General features: G+C 42.2%; 1 protein-coding gene across 1 annotated transcript in view; it reads left to right on the forward strand.

The window, feature by feature from the left end:
* Window positions 1–16,586, forward strand: part of KCNIP1 (potassium voltage-gated channel interacting protein 1) — an 88,207-nt gene extending 71,621 nt beyond the window's left edge. Inside the window, 7 exon segments of the mRNA XM_066614179.1 lie at window positions 1,370–1,494; window positions 7,559–7,628; window positions 9,013–9,083; window positions 10,846–10,953; window positions 13,844–13,948; window positions 14,695–14,757; window positions 16,509–16,586. Coding sequence (XP_066470276.1) covers window positions 1,370–1,494; window positions 7,559–7,628; window positions 9,013–9,083; window positions 10,846–10,953; window positions 13,844–13,948; window positions 14,695–14,757; window positions 16,509–16,556 — 590 coding nt within the window. The 3' untranslated portion in view covers window positions 16,557–16,586.
* The last annotated feature ends 9,949 nt before the right edge of the window (window positions 16,587–26,535 follow it).

Raw genomic sequence — 26,535 nt, forward strand, 5'->3', positions numbered from 1 at the left:
TATTACTTCTTCAACAGCCACAGAAAGGAGCTCTAATTAGTTTGGCCCACTTTCTCTAGTGCCTGGTTGAAAACCTCAATGAAGGCATAATACTGTTAGCTGAGCACACTGCTCCTCTCATTTCATTCTTCCTCTGCTATTATACCAGTATTTCTTATGGAGCGCGAGGAAAGGTTGCATTCTCAAAGGTTTGAGATTTCCTTGAAAGAGGAACAGATTAAGAGAGCAGTGCCTAGGGAGTTGTTAAGAATGTGTATGTGATGGAGAGAAAGAAAGAAAAGGAGACATAACATGGTTTCACACTGACTTGTTTCATGCACTTTCAATAGCAGTGATTGGAGAAACCAACCTGCGTGATTTATCCTTTTATCTAAAGGAACTGGTACTCAAGAGATTGAATGACCTTGAGTGTCATCTTCATCCACAAATTTGGATTCCCAACGGATGGACTACACATGTCTGCAACAATGATGAATGTTGCCTTGCTACTGATCATTGAGACAATGGAAGTGCAAGGTACACAATCATCACTGAGAATATGCAGGGTGGGCCAAAAGTAGGTATACAGTATAGACAGTTGATCGCAATTCTGTGAGATAATGTGTAAGCAAATTTCTCACCAACCAGTTCTTCTGAATATGTTCAGTGAACATATTTTGCACTTTGTACACTTTCCCAACACACTGCTTACCTGCTATTTTCTTCTCTGAAAACCCTGTATTAACAGGGTTAATGTTAACCCTGTTTGACTAAAATACAGGTGAATCTCCACAGCTATAATCTCCTCATCCTTCAAACTCTTTTGTTGCATCACAAAAGAAAGAGTAATTTCCATGTGTGCTCAGTGTTGATGTTGTTCAACCCAATCCTGAACATATTTCTCAGAAGTAAGTTCCACTGATTTTGGTAGGATATACTGCTGTGTTGATGTGCCTGGGATTACGGCATTTGTCTACTTTGTTTAAGCATGTATGGCTCATGGGTCACTTAAACCCACAAAACATGTATAGTCTATGGCATCAGCATTGGGTTGGGGAATATTTTTGAGTCGGTGTCTATGAATTTAGGCAATCTGCTATTTGTTGAATGGAAGCATCCTGAGATCTTTAGAAATGTCTTCAGTGCGCTGAATGGGAACACTGTTCAGTCTTTTTGAGTGTAATAGCGACTTACCAATGCTTAAGAAAAATGTGAGGTATGCTTCTGTTTCATGGTTTTGATTTTGTTTCAAATGAAATGGTTGGATATGCAACTTTGTGAATTATTTATATTTGAAGCTATTTGCAAAAAGTCAATTACATTTGACTTTCCATCACTTTAATAAGCAAAGGATGGTGCCCCAAATAACTTTTTCTGTCTTTGTTTTTAGATAAAATCGAAGATGAGTTAGAAATGACCACAGTATGCCATCGGCCAGAAGGACTGGAACAACTGGAGGCACAAACCAATTTTACAAAGAGGGAACTTCAAGTACTATACAGAGGATTCAAAAATGTAAGACCAAAAGGGTTAATGGGTTGTAGTAAAGTGACTGGCATTTGAGGCAGAGATGGGTTTCAGTTGTGAATAATGAGCATGCATTCATTTGCTTTTCAGCAGGAGGAATAATTTGCTAACCCTTGTTCCAGTGCATAGAGATGTAAGGCTTGCTTTAAAATGCATATTTTTAAAGGTACCATTATGATGTGTTTAAAGCTACAGCCGGATGATAAATATGCAGCTAATGGATGAATCAGCAAACGTAGCCTGTTTTTCCACTCACCTCATGTTCAGTTCGGATAGCTCAGAACTATTTGTTGATCAAAATTTCTGAACCATCATTATTGTTATTCCTTGATTTTGTCATAGTTGATGTTGGCTTTGAATATTTTGGATTTGGCAACCTGGCAATGTTTTCTGTTTCCTCACTGGAATAGAAAATGTGTATGACGTCCAAATATTCATGGCCTATCTTCAGTGTTTAAAATGAATTGTTAAGAATTTTAGCCTTTTCTGTATAGATTCTGACATAGCTGTCAAACCTCCTGCCAGCACTGGAACAATTCTACTCTAGACACAGCAGTGTTGCTAGATGTTGTGAGCATTCTGCCAGGTGAGCTCCAGATACTGAATTCTCCTGCTCAAATGTTTGCAGGCAGAATCGAGATAAGCACAAATGGGCTTGCAGAAGTTTGAACCTCTGCAAACAAATTAGCCACTAACAAAGGTGTTTTTTTCATTCAAACCTTTGCCAGTAGCTGATGCTTGCAAAGATTTCACCTTTTGGGGGCACATTGAGGCCACTGTGAAAGATCAGATGGATAGTACAGGAAGGCTCAAGCTTTTGCAAACTTTTGCTTGGAATGTGTACAGTAGCTGAATTTCCCTGGGACTTAGATGATCCACTGTGCAATGCCCTTCAGTTCGGGTCATCAACCAGTTAACTGCAAAAAATAAAAGTATGGAAGAAAAACAGCACACCTGACAACACAACATTTATTTTAATTAAAGCAAAAACAAAACCACTCAGAAAAATGCAAAGGATTTAATCTTTATTCAACACTGGTTTTTTCCTGAAAAGGAATATGTTTGCAAAGGGAACTGTGGTTAATTAATGTTGTGCAACAGTCCTTGAAGTCAGAAATGGCTTTCCCTGGAGAAGTGCACAAAGGCATGATCTTCCTGACAACCAGGGTAGGTTCTTGGTTGGATCCAAGCACATTCAGTCAGCAGTATGCAAATAACTATGTGACTCATATGTGTCTTGGCTGTCAGTGCTGAGGATGGACGGTGCAGTGCTCAGGTTTTCTGAAAAGTCTCCTGGACAGTCACTGCAGTAATAACAGTGTGTAATGACTTGTGCAGGTGATCACTGAATATTATGCAACCAGATGTTGGTGATGAATGACACATTGTGTCTTCCTCACATGTTCAATCATTCTGGAAAGCTTCATTGCCTTATTAGAAAAGTCCTTTTCACATATTAGGCATATTGGCAGCTACTGATTTGTTGGTGCTGGCATAAATCCATACTTCAGATATTCCAAATGATATTGTCTATAGTTCTATTTTTATTTTTTAGCTTCTGCTGTTCTCTAGTCAATGACAAAGAGATAAAAACACATGCAGTGACAACAGTTTCTCACATTGCAGTATATTGATCTGACTAGAGCTCTGGTGGTATAACTACTCAAAATTCAATAGTTTTCACCAGGTTTCAGCAGTATGCAGAGGCAGAAGTTTGGCATGCAATTTGCCAGCAATAGAATGTCACTTTGAAAAGTGGGTCCCAGTGCTAAAAGGTTTGGGAACCAGTGCCCTAGTGTATCAAGGAAGACAAAGCAAGGTCTGGCACCTGTCATGCCCTTTTTCCATCTATGAAAAATTCTTTTTATGGAGGGAGTGATGAAATATGCACACCCTACTCACAATGAGTGGTCCAGCTCTAAAAAGACTAAGAATTGGTGTAGTGCTGTTCAAAAACTAAAAATGTGCTAAAAGCATGGCTCTTAATACTCAGTGAAGTCACTGTGAATCCTACCAATGGACAGGTTGCCTTCAAATTAGCTTCGCTGTGCATATTCAGTAATATTACTTGATTAATGAATCAAGCCAATATAAGCACACAAAAAGCTGCCTGTCTGCTCTTTCTTGTCTGCTCTTGATATTTGCTTATCACTTTCATAGTCTATTTCTTAGGGTTGCTCTCAAATAATTATAATCTTTTGCTGCCAGCATACTAAAACGGTGGTTGCAGTACAAATGTTTTGTAGGGATGCTAGCAAATTTATGCTAGCAAATCTTATTCTTGGAATCATAGAACATTAGAATCATAGAACATTAGAATTGGTAGGGTCCTTGGAGTTATCTAGTCCAACTCCCTGCTCAATGCAGGTGACTATTACACCATCCCTGGCCATCCAGCTTCTGCTTGAAAACATCCAACAAAGAAGAGCCACTATTGCATGGGGCAGACTGCATGGGGAGAGCCACTACTGCATGCTAGGCAGGTCTCACAGTTGAGAAATTCTTTCTTATTTCTTGCTTAAATCTACTCTCTGTAGTTTCAACCCATGGTTCTAGTCCTGCCTTCAAGAGCCACAAAGATTAGGTCCACCCCTTCTTCTGTGTGACAGCCCCTCAGATCCTTGAAGATGGCTTTCACATCTCCTCTTAGTCTTGGACTTAGAGAAGATCTTTGGGGGCTCATAGAAACCATCTTCAAAGAGAGGTGAGCTTTCTAAGCCCTTGTGAATTATTCTCCTGCTTGGAAAAATATGTTAGAGAAGAATTACCAGCTTCCACCCCCCATCAGCAGTACTCCACTCCACCAGTCCCCATCCCCAAACCCACTTGCCTCAACCTTTTATTTACCAGTCTGGTGGCAGTGGGAGCAGGAGCATACAAAGAGAAGGAACAAGAAAGTTTCCGTTTTCTTCCTTTCTGCTGTTCTGACACTCTGAAAGGCAGTGGACTAAAGTGACCCTTGGGACTTGTAGTCTTCTCAAGGGCTACTGCAGTAGCAGTCCCACTACAAAACAAGTAGTGTTGACAGGAAAATATCCCCCTTTTCACTGTAGCTGCCCCCAAAATTCAAGCCACGAAGTATTTTCTGGAGAACTTTTAGTTCTGTCTTTAAGGAACTCTTGTATAGATTGTTGTATGACATAATTAGACATGGACGGAATGGACTGGGAAGAGGAAATTGTTTCAGGCTGTGGAGGAAGTTGCATTAAATGGGAATTTTGAGTGTCTAGAGTGAGTGTCTATTAGCTATTTGAAGGCAGAAAGCAAAGTAAAAGTGGCATGTTCTTTTCATAAGCTTTCATATCCCAGCCTCGCAAACACTTAAATTATTGAATGATAGATGAGGGCTCGAACACCCTAATTATCTTTGGTGTGCATAAAATTTTCTGGTAATGTATATTAATGTATTGTTCAGAATATTCATCAAGATTCTTAGCAAACTATGTATTTTAAGTTGTCAACCCTATGCTGCCTTGAGTAGAAATTAAACTAAGGGGCATACCTGCTTAGTTTCACAAAAAATAAGCCTTGCTCATCAGCTCTATTAAGCTGATGAGCCCACTACTACTAATGAGGTCTCTTGAGCATTCTTGGCTCTTATGAAACAAAACTGTGATCATTGAGGTGCAAATGAATTGAAACTAGCAGATCCATCGGAAAGCAGTCCAGCCTCTGAAAGCTGAAATGAGATGATCAATGGCTGCATTGCGTGTTTATGGGTATTCCAGAGGGTTTTGTCCAAAATCTTGCCAGAGATCTCTGTGAAGGATCAGCACTGGACAAAATAATTTACAGAAAGGCATCAAGACTTTTACTTGTCCATGCAAGCTACGCATCATGGGTGGCAGCAGTGGGAAGAGGAGATAGAGAAATGGCAAAGACCTTATCAAGTATGTCCAGTCGGGTGAGGGCACGACAAGAAAGATGATTTGTGAGCTGTATCCAGTGAGGGCGTAGAGCAGGAGGCTTTGGAAAGGGGATTAAAATCCCCTTTCTCCTCCATAAGTCTCCCACCCCACAATGGGTCTCCTTGGACCTGAACCAGTTCTTCAGCTTGTGCAAGTCCAAGGAAAGAAAGGGGGTTGGGGAGGCTGCTGCCAGAGGGGCTGGCATGTGCCATCACCACTGGATTCACCACCTCCCACAGCCTCCCCATCCTGCTCTGCTCTCCCCCAACCCCTTCTTCCTCCCATTCTGGCTTACCTGCTCCAGTAGGTGACCTGCTGATGCACAGGGGAAGGCTCTGGCCTTCCCACTGGCTTTCCTTTAGCACCGGAGGGAAGGTGCCAGAGCTTCTCACAAACTGCCAGAGCATGATTTACAGCTGGTGGAACGCAGGGCAGCCCAATTGGATTGGGCTGTAAATGTTCCTATTAAAAGGGGTTTAGGGAATTTCATGGAGGACAAATCCATCAGTGGCTCCAGGTTCAGAGATGCTGTACCTCTGAATACCAGTTACAGTGAGAGCAATGCGGGGGGGGGGGGGAGCTGCTGCCTTCAAGTCCTCCTTCTGGGCTTCTCTGAGGCATCTGATGGATCACTGTAAGCAACAGAATGCTGGACTAAATTGGCTTTTGGCTTGATTCTTCAGGGCTTCTAATATTTAAGAGGAACTTTATAGAGCAACTTCCAACCTTATAGTATTGCATGGTAACAAAATAGTATATCTTTTTATACCGAGATGGCTTATCTGTGTTAAAAAAGAAATCTCTTTTAAGTGAGTATTTGGACGGTGTTTCTGGTCTACAAAAACAAAGGCGAAATGAATGGGTTACTTAAAGGCCAGTTTTCCTGTTTCCTGGACCATAGCATGGGGGGCATTAGTCAAAGACAATGGACCGTTTTGTTAGCCATGAATCCATGCACAATTATGATTTTGTGGCCTGTGACTACAGTACTTCCTAATACAAATGTTCTTGGTCCATCTCCTTTCTGAAGAAGGTTTATTGATTCTGGTTAAGCATGCCCTGAGCTCTCACAGTAAAATCAATAGGGCTTAGCAGTGCTTAACTTTGGCAGGATTGGCCACATTGTCTGCTGGTTCATAAGCCTCTTTCTCTCTTCAGCAATTCAGTTTCCCCGCATTGTTCTTCTCAGCAGGTGGCATTTGCAAGTGATGGCTTATTTTCATTCTCATTATTTTCATTCTCCTCTTTGTCTGAGCAACTCCTGTCCTAAAGATGTCTGCAAAATAAAATGCTGCTCTTGAATTCATTCCTTAAATGTTTGCATCTCTAAAGACGAAAGGCATTGTTAATGCTTAGGCAAGAGGGTTTCTGGTGCTTATATTAGAGTTCCTCTGTCTGGCATTGGAATAAGGTCAGCTCAAAGCACAGTGATAATTAAAACTGCCCAGGTTAAACTCTCAATTCTGACACATCATCTTCTGATGCTGGATGGTGTAACCTGACTCTGGCGCCACTGGGACCTTAAAGGCACTGCTTACGTAGCATTCTCTTGTGTTCTGCAATTAGAGCTGGGGTTAATACTGTTATATGAGTCATATATATAATCGTGGTTTGGTCACACCACTGTCCATGTAGCCAAGCATTCTGTTTAAAACAGGGAGAAGCAGATACCTTTACAAGTTCACAGGCAGGTTATGAAGGTGACAGCCACCCCTTGTTGACTGTGCCCAACATCTGGTTGACCTATGCATACTGCATCCTAACGTGGAGGCTTGTTTACAGATAAATTGGGAAACAACAAACTGTATATTCAGGCAGCTAGTTATTTCCCAACTTGTCTTGATTCTTGCCACATGAAGGGAAGCAAGTGACCCTAGGTGGCCTGAGAAGGTCAAACTCACAATGGTCTGTGCAAGGCAATGCTTCTTGGGCAAATGAGATTTTTTGCAGCTTCTCCTACACACATAGGTCATGGGGCAAACTATACATATAGCACCATTCATTGACTTTCACACTATGACAATGCATTTCTTGTTCATGTGAATGCCTGCCATACAGGGTACATTTAGTGGCACAAGCATCCTCAGGTGAATACTGCCTTTGGAAACATTACAAATAAAATCTTAATGCTTTTTAACTTTTAGGAATGTCCCAGTGGAGCTGTTAATGAAGAGACATTCAAACAAATCTATGCACAGTTTTTCCCACACGGGGGTGAGTAGAGAACATTTTACCTATGAAGAGTAGCTCAAATTCCAGAAGTCATGAGTCAGAACAATTACTGTAAATAATTGATATGCAGTGTGTATTTACGGAAAAGTTCAGCAGGTTCAAGTACTGCAAGCTGTCACTAGTCTGTAGCATTCCACGGAGGCCTTTCAGTTTCGAATGAATGATGTTTCAGTTTGGAACAATTGATGTACATTTGCTTACAGAAGTGAATCTCCCTAAGGACTGATCGAAATGTAGTGTTGATATGTGTCTTCAGTATATCTCCTTCATTAAAGTATGATTCATTAAACCTAAATCAGCTTCTCTGCAGCTTCTCGCTAATATGATTTTTAAAATTTTCTGCATAATATGGCTGTGATATAGTATCAGTAATCCATTTGACAAGGTCAGAATAATTGCAAGCTTGATTCCTTAGCATTTATGTCTACAGTTAAGCTGAAGGGGTGGGGGGGTGAAAGGATATTTTGGCAAACATCAAAATCAAAAAGCACCTCTCCTTTTGGTGTTTTTTTGAGAGAATCATAGCAAAATGGCTATGAAATATTTCATTTTGAGATTCTGGTGATTCTGGACTGAATGATGTCACCTGTGTGGCCATATAGACTACACTGCCTGATCAAAGGCAACCCGTTACATAGACGAGCCTTTATGTTAGCTCGTTTTAACATTTTCCCTTCAGCAGTCCATTCTGGCCGCTTTTTTAATATTCCACGGGAGAAAAGGCTCTGTCCCTTCTGTCACGAGTCTTCTGATTTTTTGTCTCACATTCTCTTTTTTTGTCCAGTACACCTTGATATTCGTAATCATTACCTTACTTCTTGGATTTCCTCTGATCTTACCCCTTCTGATATTACTCTTTCCAAGTTCATGAGTGATGTTTGTGTTTCTCTGACTGCAGCTGTTGCTGGTTATTTATCTGAGATTCTTAAAGTAACGTTGTCAGAATTCAAATAACTTGATATCCTGCTTTTAATTGTCCAGTTTGTTATGAAATTGCTCTGTCAATTGTAAATTTTGATTGCAAATTGTGTTGATATGCCAATAAAGGTCTCAGAACAGAACAGACTACACTGCCTTCACTTTAAATAGGCTTCATTTCCCATTAGTGAGTTTGATCACTTTAGGACGAATTAAACAGAACAGCCAGCATCAACAAGTGGAGAGTTGGCTGTGAATACTCACAGATAGCTATTAAAGAAAAAACAGATAGGATTAAGGAGTTTATAGAGCATGATTCTACCACCCACCCACCCACTCCCCGACATTTCTTCTGGAAAGTGAACCTGGGGAACACTTAGCTCAGCCTTTCATATATTTCTGAAGTTATTTTAACAATGCATCCTTTCACTGCCATTGTGTTTTTCAGATGCTAGTATGTATGCTCATTATCTCTTTAATGCATTTGACACAGCACAGAATGGATCCGTAAAGTTTGAGGTAAAGGAATCATAAATCTGTTTACATACTGAACCCATTGCTTTCCTTTCTCTGTGAAGAAGAATGTCGCAGGCTTGGTAGTTTACCCAACATAAATTGATCCAATCTAGAATAGCGTATTTCCCATTTTTTTGTGCATCCCATTGAACTTGCTTCCCTCACAAATCCCATTGACATGAATGAAGATGATGCGTTTGGAGTGCTTAATAGACAAGGAGCCTTCTGTGTCTGTAACTTTTCATGTCTACCTTTAGTTCCAAGTTATGATAGGTGTACTTCTGTGTGTAGCTGATGTACCTTTAGCAAAAACCCAACAAAATACTGTATTCACTTTTACAATGAGAAAATTGACATGTGCTATTCACAACTGACTCATCATCCCTAGCAAAATGTACAAAATCAAGTGAGTCAAAATGTGACCTGCTGCAATCTTATGCAAAACCAAAGAGGTTTCAAATTCACAAATTTTGAGAATGCGGTTAAGTGGCCAGACCACTTGGCTGTCACATTTTTTTAGAACAGGGGTGTCCAAACTTTTTGGCAGGAGGGCAGCATCATGTCTCTGACACTGTGTCAAGGGCCAGGGGGGAAAAAGAATTAATTTACATTTCAAATTTGAATAAATTTACATATATGAATATATTAGAGATGGAACTTATATGAATGGAAGAAGGTGTTGCAATAGCACAAGGCCTATAAAAGACCTTGCACAAAGCAAGGCTGGCCTTTCCTTGGCTGCCGCCGCTGCATCACACACGTGAAACAGCAAGCAGTGGAGGGAACCCTTGCCCCACAGCTCAGGCAAGAGATCAAACAGTTGTCCTAATGCTAAGAGCAGTTGCGTTGGGCCAGCACGGACTCCAGCAAGTCTCCAGCAGACCAGAGGCTCATTGGAGACTGGGGGCTCCCTGTGGGTCAGATTGGGAGTCCCCGAGGGCTGTAAGTGGGCCCCGGGCCAGGGTTTGGGCACCCCGGTTTAAAAGATAGGAACTTGTAAAAGATTGCCTGGTGGGCAGAATCATTAACTGTTCAATCCTACCATGCCCTGGAGAAGGCAGGCCAGTTGGCCTGCCCTGCACCCAGAGCAGGGCTGGGCCAGGTTGCAGCACAACTCAAAGTAAGGGTAATTCATTCCCCTTACCTCGTGTCATGCAGCAGCTACCCCTATGGGACTATTTAGATCTGCGCCAACTAAAGAGGTGACACAGATCTGAGCAGCCCAGTGTGAGGCCGGGCTGCTTGGCAGGGGATCCAGCCTAAGTGCCAGATCCTGGTACTGCCCTCTCCTGAGCCTGGTCCTCCTACTGGCCTGCCCATCCTCCCTTGCCCTGGAATACCTTCATTCCACCCCACTGCCCTCTCCAACCCCCCACACCGGCTGCTCCCAGCCAGCACAACTCACTGGCTGAAGTCTGGGAAGCGGCACAGGTTGGCTGGCACACAGTCTTGTGCTAGCTTCTCCGACTCTTAAGAAGGCGCAAATGTTCCTTATGGCACTTTGTCACACTCCTGGGCCAGCGCAAGCGACTTGCACCAGCCCAAAGGCAACCCAGGCTTGCACCCAAAGTCACATCGCTAAGACTTTAGAATTAATGAAGAGCCTGCTATGGATATCAGTGAACATTATTACATATGACAAAGTAGAGAAATGAATATTTTAATAGGACATCTTTTGCACACAAATGTCAAGCAGTTGCTACAGAGAGACTTGAGGAAAGGTTTATTTCTCAATTAAGATGAATCTGTATTCTCCTTCTAACAGGATTTTGTGACAGCCCTTTCCATTCTGTTGAGAGGATCGGTTCATGAAAAGCTACGATGGACATTTAATCTGTACGACATAAATAAAGATGGCTATATAAACAAGGAGGTGAGACTCTATGGCATTGGCAACAATCCAACTCTGTAAAGAGCCAAAAGGCTGACTGGCTCAGGTTGTAAAATGTAATTAACGTTTGGCATAATTGACTGAAAAGCCATCAACACAGATCAGTAGATAATACCTACTCAGCTATAACTGGCTTTGAGTCAACTCTGCCAGGCCTCTCTTCCTAAAATGTACTGATGATGTGTTGTGGCTTGATCACTGTTAAGTAATAGTTAGGAATGTAAATTACTATGGTTGGTTGGCAACCTTCAGTCTCGAAAGACTATGGTATAAGCCTTCAGCACCCGGTATTCCCAGGCGGTCTCCCATCCAAGTACTAACCAGGCCTGACTCTGCTTAGCTTCCAAGATCAGAGGAGATCAGGCATCTGCAGGGTAACAGTTGCTGTGGGTTCTTTCTAAACAAGAAGGAAGCATACCAGTGTGGGTTAACTCTCTGTCTCTATTGTCAATGGAGCTGTAGGTGATCTTGAGAAAGAGCTATTTTGCAAGAAGTTTGCCTGAGTTGTTCTATTTTTAAGTAAAAAATGGTGGTTTGAGGCTAGGCCATTTGATATTTTTAGTTCAGGACTGCATATGGAAGACATACTACTGAACAGAGGAATTTTCACTGAATATTATGATGATTCTACAAATGAACAAGTAGGCTTATAAAGCCTTCAAAATGGTTCAGGCATATGATTAGAGAGGTTAGGTATACCACTTGTCATCACTGCTCACACTGCAGCACAATCATTCTTAGCTGTCTTCTGCTGAAACCCATGAGACTGGAGCACTGTAACTTTGCTTGGACACACACAAGTTATAGAGCACTCCAGACAAATGTGCCAAATGGGTGCAAGCCAGTATCTTGCAGAAACAGGAAGCAATGTGATTGGTGGGTATGTCTTGCCTGGAGTAAGGCTTTGAGAGAACAAAATGTCTCCGTTGGATCTGGCCGAGCAATTTTCTTGGAAGACGATGAATACAATGAAGAAGTGCACAGCACATTTATGGCCACAGTAATAATGAGTCTCACAGATAAATTCACAACGCATGGAACACCATATGCCAACTTGGCCATTTTAGTCCCTAACAACTTTTCTAATATTCATGGCAACAACCTCCCTCAATATGTTCAGTAAATTACATGAACTAATTATCTCTTTTTGAGCCACAAGCTGTGCCAGGAAATGTTTGCTCAGAATTTGTGTGCTTTCCTTTGAAATGGAACAGTCTAAGGTTTATAAGGCCTGCTGTGTACATCAAAGACACCAGATAACTGGCGTGTATTTGATCATGGTGGAGAATGAGATATAGCGATCAGCCGCACCCTAGAGCCCTGTGTTGTGTTTTCCTATACAGAATCAAAGCCAGACTCCATTGCACAAATGCTTGTAGACATTCTTAGACAATGTATACGAAATTTAGTTTTATACAAATTAAAAATTTAAAATACTCTCTAGCACTATGTAAACAATTACAATTCATTTCACTGGTTCAAGTAGGGTCATATTGATGGCTACAGTTGTGATCATTCAAAGATAACTTGGGGAAGAAAGGAATCACCTGGTCATTTTATTGCTGGCATCCCCATTGAGAGAAGTAAGGACTTAGGTCAACGCATCTTGAATTATCATCCAAACTTTTTATTACTGGCTGTATGTAGAGTATAATAAATAGCATTGGTAAGAAGACAGCGAGAAGGTTGGACAACTTCCCTTTTGCATACAAGTCCACAAATAGGGAGTACTTCTGTTTGTCCTTGGGAGCAGAATTGTCAACCATTTTTCTGGACTGTATCCCCCAATATCACAATTAAAAAATTAAGCAGCTGAAGCTTTCTTGTCACAAAGATTAGTACATAATTTTTTTGGTCAAAACCAATTCACTAATGAAAGACAGATTATCTGGCATCCCTGTCCACGAGGCATCTAATGTGATGTAAAAAGTCAAGCAACACCTGAGCATCTGATTTTCTAACAAAGCAAAAATCCTATGCTTATGCACCAGTTCTGTCTGGACAGTTGCTCTCACATAAGTGAATGAAGTGTGCAGAACTAATTTTTTTCTTAGATAGGACGGTCTGCATCATTCATTTTTAATATGAAGTAAATTCATTTTTAATATGAAGTAAATATGAAATAGTATCTGCAAGATTTTGACTACCGATGCCACCCCCACATTATCAGAGTACAGCTCAGAAGCTCACTTGTAGAGTTTGTCTTGCAGTGGAGGTCAACAGTACAACTCAGAATGTCTTCTGCATCTCAAGGTTGAAACTGAATTGAAGAGGAACTTAAGCCATTTCTGCCAGACGTTGCATATACGCAACAGGGACCAAATGTATACACCTGTGGGCTGGGTAAAAATGGATTAAGCTCCACCTCCCTTCCTCCCTCCCTTCAGGGGGGGCAAGCAAGAGGGAGGTGTGTCTGCATTTGAGGAGAGCTGCAAGGAGGACTGGACCCCGTTCCCAATAATATTAGGGAGCAACAGAGTCAAACCAGGTTATTTTCAGGGAGAGCTGTTTTTGTTTTGAAACCTCATTTCAGGCTTGGTCGGATGGAGATTGCCCAACATTAATTTCAACATGTATGATAATCGTATGTATTCAGATATAAAGCACAGCAAAGCCATACATTTGTGTTAGAAAAACCAAATTATCAAATACCTGTAGTTTGCTGCAGTTGCTTTGGTGAAAGATAGCTAGAAAGAAGATGCAGGCTGCAATCCTAACCACACTTACCTGGGAGTAAGCTCTGTTGACTAGAATGAGACTTGCTTCAAAGTATATATGCCTAGGATTGGGCTCTAAAGCTCCTGTGTGCTACCACCACAGCTCCATTTGATGTTGCTAATGTCCCTCTTGTATTTTATTATCATGATTCCAGGAGATGATGGATATAGTAAAGGCCATTTATGACATGATGGGCAAATATACGTACCCTGTGCTGAAAGAAGATGCTCCGAGGCAGCACGTAGAAGTATTCTTCCAGGTAACTTCTCTTTCTCAGTGCACTTTTCTCCCTACTATCTAAGCTCATAACTATTTTGTCTTCTGTTATTTTGTGTTCTGTTGGGGTCACTAGACTGTATAACAGCCCAATCTGGAGCTGCCCGGCATGCGGGGCTGCACTGGTGCCAAAAATGGCTGCTGCTGCATCCTGCACACTTTGCAGGCACTGCTGATGGCTCCTCGAGAGAAGGGGACTTTTGTTCCCTTTCCCCGGGTAAGCTGACTAGTCCTACAATGGGGCTACTTGATTCCACAGGGTGGCATAGAATTTTGAGCCTATGTGTCGGACCGGTGGCCCTAAACAGAGGCTTAGGATCTGGTGAAGCAAATCTTCACCAGTTCCGCCTCCCTCCCGCCCTGCTCCCTCCCCGTCACACCTCCTCCCTGCTCTCTCCCCCTCCTCCTTCTGCCTGCCCCGCCCCAGAATGCCTCCTCCCCACCTCCCCCCATGCTTCCACCTTCTTCACCGCTGCTTGGCGGTCCACGTGGCCGCCATGTGACGGCAGCACCAGGGCCTGCAAATAAACTCATCAAATGTGTTTTATGGCACATTTGTGACAGTGCACGCTGGCAGTGAGCCAGCGCACCGAGCTCAGGATTGGGCTCTAAAACTGCAAAACTGGGCAGTTGTATTTAAATACTGTCAGTTTTGCATTCTACTGTACTGCCTTTTACAGATGCATCGGCATTATAAACTCAGAGTGTTTGGGGCTTTTTATTTTACAGAAAATGGATAAAAATAAAGATGGTGTCGTGACCTTGGATGAGTTTATTGAGTCATGTCAGGAGGTAAGTCTAGACTTGCTTCCACAGTAAAGCCAGTAAAATGCCAGTAAAATGGTCTTGTGCTGGAAAACTACAGATTTCAGTTCATGCAAATGCTGAGAATACTGGGACATCAAGTTTCACTTTGGTTCATGGCCACTCAACTTCCTCAAGAAGTTCAAGACTCCTTGCTGCGTTTCAGTACTGGAAAAGAGCAATACGGAACAGGGTGTAGAAGTAGCATGCAGCACACAGAGCTAAATTTTGCAGACGTGGAAATCCGTACGCGTGTTTAAGGTAGGTCCCTCCAGGGTATGATGGGTCAGATCAGGCCACTTCAGGTTTTGCAGGCATACCAACTACCCTGCTACCCTCAACCAGCACTGCCTTTTCAGTTTGCAAATTATTCTTGCAAGGGCGTTTCCAACTGCCCTGCCACTCTCCCATTCTCTCAGGTTTGGAGGTGAGGGAGCAGGGTCAGACTATTATACAATGAGGCATTAATGCCTGGGTGGCCCCTTCTTCACTCCTTCCCAAAACCAAAAATTTTCTGGCAGGTTACTCCTGCTACATCGTCTCCTCTAATGAACCAATTGCCACATCCTCTACCACAGTCCTAATGCTGCTTCTGCAGCTGCTGCTGCCATGATGTGAACATTGGTTCTGCTGTCAATACCACCCCTTTTCCAGCCTCACCACATCCTCCTCCCTACCCCAGTCTCCACACGAACCCCACCAGCACTTACTGGCACCAGAGCTTCTTCACAGGCCATTGATGCGCAGCAGCCCGGTTGTGTGAAATGGAGGGTCACCTTTTGCAACCGCTGAAAAGCATGCTGCACTTTCAAATATGAGTTCCAGTGGTATAACAGGCCCATAGGATTGGACTATAAGTTATTTTAATTTTAATTATGAGAAACAGGAAAAGATAATACACCTTGTATTACACCTTGTACACCTTGTAACCTAATGTACCAAGCAGGCCTAAGGATTTATTTTGTTTACTGTTTACCCTATCTAAGAATAGCCAAAGGAGAAGCATAGTACGGGGGGGGGGGGGAGAGATGCAAGCTTGAATTTGGCTTAAAATATTTGGTCCAAGTGCAAAATTCAGTGACCACTTGGTCTTGCTTGTTTGCCATTTGCCTGTGAGAACAAGAGTCAGTGAGGGGTTAGTCAAATCTCCAAACCTGTTGTGTAAACATGTTTGAGACTCGGATACAAAGCCTGAATAAATGTCCTTTAGTCTTCATTCAAGCCATAGTCCCAGTCACATTGTGCTTCCTATCAAATGAATCATTCTGACCCCCACACCATGTTTTTTTAAATTCATTGCATTTCTGAAAGTGCTTTCCAGCGAAGCTTCCAAAGCCATTTACAATAAAATTAATTAAAACACCAGCAAACTGAAATGAAACCTTATGATAAACAGCATAACAACAAAACAAAAATGATCAAGATTGTAAGCACAAATCAAGAGGGGGAATGATGGATTACATGAGAAGAACTTCTCATGGAGGTATTAATATGTGTAGGCCCCAGTTGTCAGTTGAGGTTCCCTGCAGATTTGGGGAGGGTCCTCAACTTTGCGGCTTGCCACCACACTCCACGATGCAGCCAATAAGCATGTATGCCAGGCCTAGTGAATCAGGCTTAGTAGATACTTTCAATGGTGGATCTTATAACAAGTCCATCTCCAGCACTTGCAGGTATGGCAGAACTGTTTCAAGATCCTTTGCAGAAATGTGCATGGTTTGTTTTCTCATTGCTTCCAGGATGACAATATCATGAGATCCTTACAACTTTTTGAAAATGTCATGTAACAGCAGCTGAAGAGCACGTAGAAATCTGAGACTTTGTATGTAATGAGACCCTGAAGAAAATGAGTCAAGATTTTTCTCTCTGCCACCTTTCTTGATGAAAGCTTTTTACTACTCGGATATAATCAGCGTGCAAGGATTTTGTATGCCATCCGCAAACTGAGCTGTGTCTCTGAATGCTACAAACTCCATTTCGTCGCCCTCCAGAGACACTAACCAGAATTTATTTCATTTTGGAAGCATGCTAATAAAACCTGACCAGAGAGACCTGCTGCTTAAAGTTTAATGAATTATTGAAGTTTAAATAATTAAAACAATATTCAGCATTCTGTTTGCTAATCACAAAAACTTCTGCTGCTTTTGCTCTAGCAAGCAGGATTGCACATGGTACCAGGGCATCAGTCAGCTTGCTTAACCATCCATTGTGAGCAGAAACTCTTTTTGTAATCATCACGGGACAAAATCTTGTGCTAATATTTTGCTTTGACAGTGAGAAAGATGCTGGTAAAGCCTGTGTTAGGTTTGCAAACTGACCCCAATTTAACTTGGTAAATGGAGGGCTGGATACATAAAGGGCTTGGCTGCTTCATCAACTTGGAGTACAACAAATGTGCAGTTGTGGCTCATTTGTTGTACAGGATTGAGAGACCTTCCCTCAAGGACATTGACAATGCTGCATTTTTCCAGCACTCAAACTTATGGTTGTTGAGAAAAGGCATTGATTTTCCCCACTAGCAAGGCCTGTCTTTTGGAGGACTGTCAGAATTTGGTTGAATGAGAGTCATAGCAGCTGTAGGTCAGTATCCATGATACCATTCATTAATGCTGAGCAATGCAACTCCATCCCAACAAAACGCCACTTACACTCAGCACTCTGCTGGCAAAGAAGGGACTCAAGGAGAAGTTAAATCTGACTCTTTCAAGGCAAAGAGCTTTTACCACCAACACCAGGCCTCCCACAGCAAGTCTTTAAACTTTGACCTGACGTGAAAATTTCAATGGACTTGCTGCTTTGGGAAGTGTGGAGACTTCACATGGGCACAGTACACATATTGAGGGGAAGAGCGAGACTGTGACAGCAAACTCCACCCCCAAGCTGCCAAACCCCTGCCCCATACCGATATGGACAGAACCTGTCTGCAGGAACAAATGCTATACTAGGGAAGAGATACTACCTACAATCTGGAACACCCAGGTGCAGTATTTGTCATAGACAAATGTCGTGCATGTATGGGGCAGGGCTTGGCAGTGCATTTTCGCTCCCTCCCCCACACGTGTTCATTATGCACCTGAATTTAAGTCAGGAGAGGGCTAGAACATGAAACTGACAGGGTGTTTTTCCACCTTGATGCTAGTTGGTTGCAGCTCTCATGTGAATCTTCAAATATAAAATCTTGTTGATATTTGCTCCTGAAAAAATCAACAAGATCATCACCTCTACAGTAAAGATCTCCTCTCTTAGATAGGGATTGAATGTTGCACTACTGTTTGGGGGCAGAAATTTGTTTGGAACTGATTGCCAAGACAAGCTTACCTACCTACAGCTTGTTACTCTCATAGTTTCATATTCCCCCCAACTCATTTGAGTGAAGCTGATCATATTTCATACAAGTCAGTGAAGCCTGTTAGATAAAAGCAGACTATACTAAGATAAGCAAGAGCTGTATTGCACTGAATAGCATTAGGACTGGATTATTTGTGTCATTGTCTTCACAGTCCTGAAAGCTGCACAGTTAAGGCCAGAACTTCTTTAGTATTCGAAAGGGCTGAAATATTAAGAGATATAGGGCCCAGTCTTATCCAGCTTTCCAGCACTGATGCAGCCATGCCAGTGGATCATGTGCTGCATCCTGAGGTGGGAGGGCCATCATAGAGACCTCCTCAAGGTAACGTTTGTTCCCTTACCTGGGGCCTGCATTGCGGCTACATCTGTGCTAAAAAGTTGGATAAGATTGGACCCACAAGCTTTAATCATTCACTACCCCCTGGTACATACAGCAGTGCACTGGGTCAACAGAAAGCACTGGATAGAGTTTTGTGTCATCCTAATTCTAACACAGACCTCTAGGCAGCCCATCAACTATTGCGTTCAATCAAAGGTCTTTCAAGGTCATGCACAAATAATTCTTCATATAGTATGCCTACAATCTTCAAGTTCAAGAAAGCATGTTTCTCTCTACAGAACCAAGGTTCTTGAAATCATGTCATTTGACCATTTAGTATAAAAGAAAGGGGCTACAAATTCAGGGCTCCCTTTCTCGAAAGCAAGGAATCTTCTTCTGGAAGAAGGATACCCTTGGACTGCTGCCCAGAGTGTTTCCCAGCTTCTAAAAGAAGGCAGAAGGCCAGGGTGAGCTTAAAATATTTGGACAAAATACTTCTCTTGGTTTAAAAATTTGAGCCATTCTGAAGCATCTGTTGAGAGAAAACAATGACGTTTCAAAATGAATGCTGATACTAAATATTTCAGAGGCTTTGATATATTTACTGTCAAGTCAGGTACACCTCTTCTAACGTTCCCACGTATTCCCCGCCCTCCCACGTATTCCTTTCTGTGTGGCCAATAATGACTACATAGAGCTTTCGTTACAACTAAGTTAGGTTCAATTGCTTCCAGTAGCATTTCATCTTGAGGGTCAGTATGGTTAGGGTCTATGTGACCACACAGCGATACCCATTTGGCTTGCAGGACAATGTTAGCACAAACTAGTTCACAGCAGTACATCCGACATAAAAAGATGACTTTCTAGAAACCAGAGATTTTTGGCTTCATGACCCTGGCTGAGTTTTCAGTACTGGCTTATAAATAACAGAAAATTCACCTCTTACAGTATTATGTAAGAATTAATCTGAGTTCCTGCTTCAGAAGGGGAAAAAGCCGGATATACATTTTAAATAAAATAAAAATTAAGTTTTGTTTAAGGATAATTACTTTGATTGGTTACCTAGGAAAGGTCATTGGACTAACCCAGGTAAACGGCAAGGGGTAGAAGAAGCAAGGCAGGGGCAGCAACAGGTGACTTGGGGTACACTGTGACCATTATATTTCGAGGTAGGTTCTACATATTTTTTTTACAAATGGATTACATGTTATTGGCAATGAAAATATATTTTCAATTACATGCATAGTTCTATATTTTATAAATAACATTAATTGTAAAGCCTAAACTTATATGTTTGTATATGCAGTAAAAATAGCTGATCCTGATGTCACTGGATTTTAGATATGACACGTTTGTCCTCCTAAGACACTGCCCTTTAGAAATACTGGCCTGGAGAATTCGGTTTCCAGTTCCTAACTGCCCTTCTGTCTCCTGGCTTCAGCCTCACCTGCTTATCTGGTCTCCCTCACAACTCACTCAAAGATCCACTGACAAATATTCCTACTGGCACTCTGATCCATGAAACAGCCCCTATATGTGCAGGAGCCTGTCACTGTCCTAAGCTGGAGCAGAAAGGCGCTGTGCATGGGGTTCCCCTCTTGGATGCAGCAAAAAGGGCTGTGGGGGTGAAAACATCAACAATTGATTGTTTGAGAGAGGATCTGTGGGGCTAGATTCAGCACCCTCCCTCTTTGCTGTAAGCTTTTTGGGAGTAAGCTGCCTCTGGCTCTTCCTGCCATAGGATGCTCTCTTTCCCTAGAAGATAAGGGTCTCCTCAATTAGATGAACTGCCTCATATTTAAGCACCCCAGTTCCTTTCCATCTGAACTGCCACACTTTTCTTTGATTTCTGTTCCACACTCTTCCACGAAATTCTCCATTTTTGTCACTGAAAAAAAAATATGTATTTGTAGTAAATGCATTTTTCCCCAAATATTTTCACATAGTTCCTACCCAAACAGCTGGCATAATAACACATTGTGAAATGTGCATTTAATAAGCGTGTTCCACAAATGTATGCACAGACAGCATAAAATCTGTGGACATGTCTGTATCTCACAAAATCTGGAGAGTGGGAGGGGTCCAGAGCCATATGTTTCCTTGCATATTCAAGCAAAGAAGGAACTCATGAACATCTCTACCTTATAGATTAGTTCTAATTTGGGCTAGCTAAGTGGAAAATTGAACTGCGCATGCATGCGCGCGTGCGCGCACACACACACACACACACAGAGGCTGAGATGTCTTGGAAGATAACAAAGTAAGGACTAAACCATAGCTCGGCTCTGGTGCATTTTGTACCTACCACCTTTTCAGGTCATATTATGCAGCTCATGAAGGAGGTTGATTTCTGCTTCCAGGGCTGCAATTTGCAGCCATTCTGACAAAAGGGCAGGCGGGCCCTTTTCCCATCAAACATGGCAGAGCCTCTGTTTGCCAGAGGCTTGGGTGGTGCAACCATTACCCCCCCAGGAGTGGACTGCCCCACCACCCTCGCTATGCCACCGCTTTTCACAACTGCATTCCTGAGGCATGTGTTAACTCTTCCTGCATTACTACTGACAGTATAACATCAGCTAAAGTTGCTTAACGAGCAAGTTGAATTGGGCAAGAATGAAGCCATATTTACTGGATTTTGGAGGTCAGCAGTAGGAGTCAGGGTAACGGTCACTTCCTGCTCCTTTCAAACAATGACCAGGCATAATACCCTGTGGTACCCCAGAACACATACCATCCCCCACTGCTGCTTCTACCATCATCATGCTAAAAGTAACATTCTCCCTCCAGTCTTTTGCCAGTTAAAACTGAACAAAATAGATTGTTCAATATGTTCTATCACAAGAAGTCCAAAATCTGCAAGTCACAAACTCACATGGTCCTAGCAGGGACAGAGGATTATATGTGGCAAGGCCACTGAATAGCACAATGGTTCTGTTTCTGTTGTAATCAGTGGCAAAACTCAGTGACTTCAGAAATCTGTTTGGGGACCCAGTTGATGATTCAAATGGAGTTACTGTCTCCCTCTGCAGTGAAGGTTACTAGAGGCTATAGTAGCAGGATCTATCATACAATGTTGGCTTTTCTTTTCCTTTTTTAAAGATCTATTGTAAAAAAAACGAGACTGAAGCCATTGTTCTCATTACTAACTCTAATTGTGAATTCAAACTGTGATGATGTCAGGGAACTTAATAATCCAGGTCGTATTTTCTCCCTTAAAAAAAAAAAATTGAATCCATGTCTTGTTCAGGAATATTCTCACCCATGGACTAAAGGTATGAACATAGCATGCAGTCTGACTAATAGGTAAAAAGATAAAGACATGCATTATTCACAATGGTGTCATTTAGGGTTGGGAATCAAACTCTTTTGGGACAATGAACCAACATGAGTTATGTACTCATTCTAAGTCCCATTTATTTAACTGGGAGAGAGCAAAGCTTGTGTTTCAAATTTCCCATTAAAGTAGTGAGATCTAAAAGTGCTTAACTTTGACTTTGGAGTGTATTTGTTCTCTGTTAGCAGCTCTCAAAAGCCTTTCAGTATTTATGGCAGACTTGATAATAACACGAGAACTATTGTGATCAACTGGTTTTGCAACACTCCAAACTTTAACAGCATTCAATGAAAGGTAATTTTGGGTCTAAGTTTTAAGTTATGTTGTGAAATGCCTGTGATCTCCATTGTACAAATCTGCTCATAATTGTAACTGTTTTCCCAGTGTCCAAAATATTTGTCTGACTCCATTAGTTATGAGTTATTCTAACTGCGTCGGAAGTATCTTTTTTTTTCTTCCAAATGTTGCTAATATGCACTTAAGGTAACAGTTTGTTAAAAATAGAAATGCCAGAAATGACGATGCAAAAAAAAAAATGAACGTGTCTGTTAATGTTGATGTTAGTTTTCCTGTTACTCATCGCAATGCAATGTGTATCCATGAATAATGCTGATTGTGGTGGGTTCACAGGATGTATTCTGCAGCGTTCAGTTGGAATGACAGCGTAATGGCGTCCCTAAAATCATACTTCAGAAAAAACATCCCCACTGTGTTGTCATGAGAAACGTGATCCATAAGAGTGCAGTGGTGTTACGCTTTTCTGTCCCCATGCAACGAACCACCGTAGCTTTTAAGGACATCAGAAACAAACAACAAGAGTTCATGATAAGTAAAAGCCATTCTATTGAAGCAGCAACACATAGTTCACTTTCACAAATACTGTATTATGATCAAACAGCAATTTGTATAATATTTTGTTGAACATTTTCAAAGATATTGGTTTTAATAATAAAATATATGCACATAAGATGATGTCCACATGTATTTTTACTCTGAAGGGAGCAGGAAGTTCTTGTTTGTAGAAGTCTTAGAATCACAGCACTGGATGGGACTCCAATGCTTGACTTGATCTTGACTTCACTTGATGTTAGTCTTGATCTTAAATTCCATCTCCTGCCGATGCAGGCCATCCACAACTACAATACCCCGAGAAGTGTTACCCAGCCTCTGCTTAAAGACCTCCAAAGGAGATCTTCTGAAGCACACTGTTCTATGTGGTTGCCAGCACTATCACCACTCCAGTCTCCCTCCTCGGGTTTGTCACTATCCCTCTGAAATTGTGGCCCACAGAGCTGGCCTCAACATTCCAGGGGAAGTCTGATGGAAGCAGAATCCAGGGACACCACAACCTCTCTCAATCTAACTATACTTCAGTTGATGCAACCTAGAATCACACTCACCTTCTTTGCTGCCACATCACACTGCCAGCTCACATTCAGCTTATCATGCACTACAGTAGCTAGAACTTTATCACATGTACTATTGCTCAGGCCAGTATCGACCCCTCCTCTCATATATCTCTGATTTTTTCCTGCCCAAATACAAAATTTTACATTTGTCCTTGTTCAAATGGATTTTGTTTGGATTTGCTGAGTTTTCCATCCCAACAAGATAATCCTGGATCCTGTTCTGGTCCCTCTAGGACAGTGATGGCAAACCTATGACATGTGCGACACACCACAACATTCTGGCTGACATGCCAGCATTCAGCAACACCCACAGCAAATTAGGCCCCATTCTGATGGAGCCCCACGCTAGGATCATGGCACGAGATCATCAACAAGACAGCGGCCAGCATTTTCAGCACATCACTTGCCTGCCCTGCAGGCTATTAAAGTCCAGGACACACACGTGACAGTCTCCTCGGTTTCCCTCTCCCCCTCACTTTCGAATCTTCCTACCCTCTCCTGCACATGCACTTACAAATCTGGCCAGCATATACCACTGCTGCTACCCACCCACCCCCCTCCAGCAAGGCTTCCCATCCACTCCTGCAACTGCATTGCCCCTTTCTCCAGCCTCATTTTTCAGGAGCAGCTGCGCTGACCCACCAGGGGCTTCCCACCTCTTCTCCCCCCCCCGCCTGCTCCGTCCTGCCAAGCAAAGAGAAGTGGTGCAGGGGAGGGAGAGAGGCAATGCACCGAGCTCCAGTAAGTAGTGGTTGACCCTCTTTCCCCTCCATTTTAAATAATGGAATATGTAAAGAATTGGTTCTCTCTTGTTTGGGGGGGGGTGACACGCCAACAGAGTCAAGGTTGTCATTTTCCAAATTTTTGATACGCCAAGCTCTAAAGGTTTACCATTACTGTTCTAACCTATTATCTACCTCTCCCAGTTTGGTGCCATCTGCAAATCTGAAGGGTATCTCATGTATTCCCGCATCCAAGTCATTTATAAAGATTTTGAGCAGAGCCCAAGCCCTGAGGCACCCCCCACTGGTCACTGTCATCCAGGTTGACAAGGAGCCTTTGAAAAATAATCTCCAAGTACAGTTTGTCAGCCAGCTACAGATCCACCCAACACTAGCATCATCTAGCCAACTTCCTACCAACATGTCCACCAGCATGTCATGGGGAACCTTGATAAAAGCCTTACTGAAATCCAGATATATCCACAGCATCTCCCTGATGTAACAAATTACAGGTCCAACTTTGTTATACACGGATTTTTTATACAAGGATTTGACTCAACATGAATGGCCACTGCAAATGAGAAGGAATGTGCTGATCCCTGGAGAAGGGGAAAAATGCATCCCTTTAAAATCACAGTATAAAAAACCTGCTTTTCTTACTATTATAGAGACAGTCATGCAAGGGATTACAGGAATAACCTAATTATCCACACATTTTTCTATCTCAATGCGATGAGGAGGGTCCTTTAAATTAAAGGAAAACATTCCTTTAACCATAGCCTCCTTAATGTGAGAGAGGACAGCCGGCTGACAATCCATCAAGCATTCTCTCTCCAGGCTTCACTTCAAGGCAAAGCGACCCCTCCCTTCCCCCTGAGCACTTGAAAGAAAGATCACTTTGCTCTGGGTGAAGGGAGGGGTCGCTGGCCTGGAGAGAGACTGATTGATGGATTGTCTGCCTAATGTCTTAACATCAGAAAGCTCAGCAAGGCTGTTTTTAAATCACTGAGCAAAGGAACTTTGTTTTTTAAATTGATTTGCTTTAGTGCGGATTTTTGCATTTTTGCCATCCATGTGAGTTCTGGGAACAGAACCCTCCTGAATAATGAGACTCACTCAACCTGTAGTCATTCCATCATAAGACAGTTGTCTGGCAGGACTTGTTCTTAAGAAAACCATTATGGCCCTTGGAAATTACCACCTTCTTCTCTAAATGCTCACAGAGAGACCACTTAATGATTTGCTCCAGTACCTTTTTTCAGGTATCAAACCAACCATTCTGTAATTTCCTGGATCTTCTTTTTCCCTTTCTTGAAAATAGCACCACATTCCTTCAATCTCCTGGCACTTCCTTGAGTAACCTCCATGATTATCAAAGATTATACACAAAGCCTCCAAGATTACATTGACACTCCTTTGAGCACCCTTTTTAAGCAGGTCTTAAGCTGCATCCTAAATTCATTTCAAGTAGCAAATGATCCCAAACTACATACTTATCTGTCTTACAGTGTATTTTCCTCACCACCTCCTTTACTCTGTTCTCACTACGTTAAACAGGGGTTCATTTGCAGGAGAGGACAGAAGTAGGAACTGAGTAATTCTACCTTTTCTCTATCACCTATTCCCATTTCACTATCTTTGCTACTCAACTGGCCAACCACTTCCTTGTTCTTCCTACTGCACTGGACATTACCACAAAACCCCCATTTTGTTTTCATTCTCCTCCCTCATTAACCAAAATTCATTCTGAGTTTTAGCCCTCCTGACTCTCTACCTACAGTTGACAGATATATGCTGGTATCCATCTTTGTCTATGTTCCCACTTCCTGTATCTGTCCCTCTTATATGCCACCTCCTCCGACGGAGTAGAACAACTCTGGTTTCTTTAGGCACCTATCCTTCTTCCTGATCTGAATTGTTTGACATTGCAACTGACTAGAATCTGCCTCTTAGTAAGACATTTCTCAGGTGCACGGAAATGTTCAACATGACTACTGCCTACACTGATACTGAGGATCTAAGAAAAATCCCAGTTGGCTGGGGAAAAATGAACAAACCAATTTAAGCCATTTCTGCCCAAAACTGCATATACGCAACAGGGACCAAATATGTACACCTGTAGGCCAGGCAAAAATGCGTTAAAGTTGGTCAGATGCGATTCCTGTTTTGTATTCAGGCTTATAGAATTTCAGACATTCCCTTGTGGATAAAAGGATTTTGATCTGAAGTTTTTCTTTGCTTTAGCACCACCATCTGGCTGCTTCATCACACTGCTTTTCCACTAAAATAATGTTGCATTCTCTTGCAAAAGATAATCCCCCACTATCTCCTGATAACAATACTCATTCTTAAAGCATCATCACAGCATTCCAACAATATGATACACTAGTTGAGACCCCAAGTGTGGCTCTTATTGATAGCTTTCACTCAGTTCAACATAGATCAGATATTGTGAATAATTCCAGACATACAATGCCCCAAACCGAGTGCACATGTTTATCAAATCAGAGAGGCCTGGAAATGGGAAACTGCATGTGGAGACAGATGACCCAGAACTGTAATGTGCATACATGGGTGTCAGGGCAATGTGCACTACTCCCTTACATTTGGAGATGCCTCCCAGAACCCCTATAG

Source organism: Tiliqua scincoides, chromosome 2 (genome assembly GCF_035046505.1).
Source record: "Tiliqua scincoides isolate rTilSci1 chromosome 2, rTilSci1.hap2, whole genome shotgun sequence".
NCBI classification, from domain to species: Eukaryota; Metazoa; Chordata; class Lepidosauria; order Squamata; family Scincidae; genus Tiliqua; species Tiliqua scincoides.